The 2,843-nt window shown below is 36.7% G+C and overlaps 1 protein-coding gene across 1 annotated transcript; it reads right to left on the reverse strand.

The window, feature by feature from the left end:
- Positions 1 to 327: 327 nt before the first annotated feature.
- LOC113350102 (F-box protein At1g55000-like) lies at positions 328 to 2,597 on the reverse strand. Its single transcript, XM_026594179.1, has 2 exons — positions 2,109 to 2,597; positions 328 to 1,106 (listed from the first exon to the last, which is right to left on the reverse strand). Exons 1-2 carry the CDS (start codon positions 2,526 to 2,528, stop codon positions 720 to 722), a joined length of 807 nt encoding a protein of 268 aa, XP_026449964.1. The 5' UTR covers positions 2,529 to 2,597; the 3' UTR covers positions 328 to 719.
- Positions 2,598 to 2,843: the final 246 nt, after the last annotated feature.

A 2,843-nucleotide genomic window follows, 5' to 3' on the forward strand; every position in this document is an offset into this window, starting at 1 on the left:
AGTTAAATATAAATACAAACATCTTAACCTTGATATTTGGAAAGCTCTTTGAATTACCTACGTAACGTGGAAACCTCTTTAAATTATATATGTAAATACAAATAAGAATATTGAATTTTATTTAGTACGAATAAGAATATCACGAATTTGACGTTGTTAAAAAAGTAAAATATGCACATGTAGTTGGACTAGTACCAATAAGGTTTACATAAACTATTTAAGTAGATGGGTGTAATTGTTTAAATGTGAGTTGTACTTAGTCACTGCCTAATAGCCACGAAGGCCATGTAATGATGCCGCACTTAAAGAATATTTACTCTTAGCTCGTCATTGTCGAAATAATTGAGATCACAACAAATTAGCCCTTTCCAAACCTCTGAACTTGTTCCAGTCCAGATACTGAAATATGGGATAACAAAATAGCAAGAGCTGGGACCAAAAACAAATAACAGAATTTATCTTTCATCACAGGTAGACCACTGACTACTAATATGTCAGCAATTTATTTGACATGTACATGTGTAATATTATCTACACGCAAGATACTGAAATATGGTATAGAACTGTATTTAACTCCTTTTTGGTTCACTTATAATTCCAGCAATTGTAGGACTTTTTTTTGGCCCGGCAAGATTAAATAGTATAAACCCTATTTGATTTATCTAAAAGTCCCCAGATGCTCAGAAGGACACACTCACTTTGTCCAATGTACCATATACCTAGAGTAATCCAGACTGGTGCTCCCACCTAAGATCCTCCGAGAACTCTGAAAATGCAGCTCGAGGGTTGCCATTCGTAATAGACCAGTAGTACTCCACAGTCCCATCATCCACTCGCATACTTCTCTTCATGGACTCAAGAACCCTTCTCTTACCTCTGCTGCTACCACTGGCTGCCTTGTCCAATAAACAGTTGTGGTTTCCCTCAGGATCAGGTTCACCATCCAAATAAATAACAGCAACTACCCTTTTTGCATGGGCATCTATCTCAATGTAACATGTCCCATTTAGAAGAATTTCCGGGTTGCAAACCGGGATTAGCAACCTCTCCCTTGAGTATATTCCGTGTTCACTCATCATATTGTTCAACCGTTTTATGTCTGTCACCTGCATAAACCATATAACGTAAATAATATTGCCATGTCAGATATTTTTCTGCTACAAATTACGAATCAAACAGATTCTTAGTGAGGCAAACAAGTACATTGAATCTAAGGACAAACTGGAAAAGTTACACATTTTCAAACGATGCAAACAAATGCATTGAAGCAAACAGATTCTTAAGGATGAATAGCAAATTTTAAAGTACTCTTTAGCAAATGAATGTAATGCAAACAAAACCAAGGATCCAAGGTGAAAGAAATTACTGCAAAATCAATGACACTGAATCCCACATAAAACCTTATTAACTTACTTATATCTACTGTCAATTCATAGAAGCCCACAGAGCTCTTATAAATACCATTTTGTGAAGCAACTCAAAAGCACCTACCCTCTGATGTCTGGCACCTCTCCCCGAAGCAAAGCCCTAAACTATCAAAGTAATTTTCCCCTTAGCACCATTAATTTATTGACTTTCTAATCAAAGGATGCATTCCAGATTTCTAGTAGATTTTGACAAGACTGTTTGTAGTTACGAAATAAAGGCGTCTTCCATATGGTCTTTCTGCCTTTCTTTGTCTTTTCTTCTGATCCAGATACACTCTTGAGAGGTACCGTAGAAAGAGTGGGACAAAAATTATTGTTGCCCCATTGCATGAGCATTATGCATCAATTCTCAAAAGGCAATGTTTTTTCTCTAATATCTATTCGTCGAACTCATAGAGATACCAGACCTTATAAAGAAAAAACAAAACACCCGAATGCTCCCACCTCAAAGAAGATGTTCTCTCCCTAGCACGAGAATTATAACATAACCACACAGACGTTTTGCAATTTTCAGGTTTTCGAATTGCATAGTTTTTCTTCATTAGCTGCATAAAATATAAGGTTCATACACGATTTCCCAATTTCCAACCCACAATTTACCGTAAATCATTTTACCCCAAAACCAATATTTACTAAACAGTGAAACTACACACACATATATATATGGATGGTAAGAAATACCTGAACGGAGTATTTAACGGCAAGGCTAGTAACAGAATCACCACGAACCAACCGATGAGAAATAGCAAATTTACCAATACTATTATCTCTCCAGAAATTACCAGAACTAGGGTTACCAACAACACGCTTCAATTTCCATAACGATTTAAAACTACTAGTCATAATTTCTCGATCAGAAGCTACTAAATTCCATACTTTACATACACAAGCAGCTCTAGCTAGATCTGATGAAGGTAATAGCTCAAATATGCTTCTAAGTATGTCTTTGCAAATCAGTGCATGGAAATTTGAATTGATAGGTGAAAGCACAACTTCATAAGATCCATTATCTGCCATTGATTCAGCTTGGGTTTCGGATTGGTTGTGTGGGATGAGTTGCTTAAAAATATCATCTACTTCTTCCTCTCCACAACATCCCATTTTGAGAGAGATACGGAGAGTCGGTTAAACAGCGTGGCTAAATTCTATCCGATCATTTCGAGATATTAACCGAGGCCAAGAGAGAGAAAGTAAGGGAAGATAAGATACTCTTGGTTTATTATACTACTATATAGCCTAGTTAGTAAGTTCGCGAATGATTCACGAATTATTCGCGAATTTTTCCGTATCACGAATTTTACCGTCTTATTCGCGTACGTTTGCAACTCCGAACCCAAGTCGCGTATTATGTGGCATTCCCGGATTATTCGCGAATCGTTCACGAATTTTACATATCCCGAATGATACGTCCGGTTA

The sequence above is a fragment of the Papaver somniferum genome, chromosome 2 (genome assembly GCF_003573695.1).
Source record: "Papaver somniferum cultivar HN1 chromosome 2, ASM357369v1, whole genome shotgun sequence".
NCBI lineage: Eukaryota > Viridiplantae > Streptophyta > Magnoliopsida > Ranunculales > Papaveraceae > Papaver > Papaver somniferum.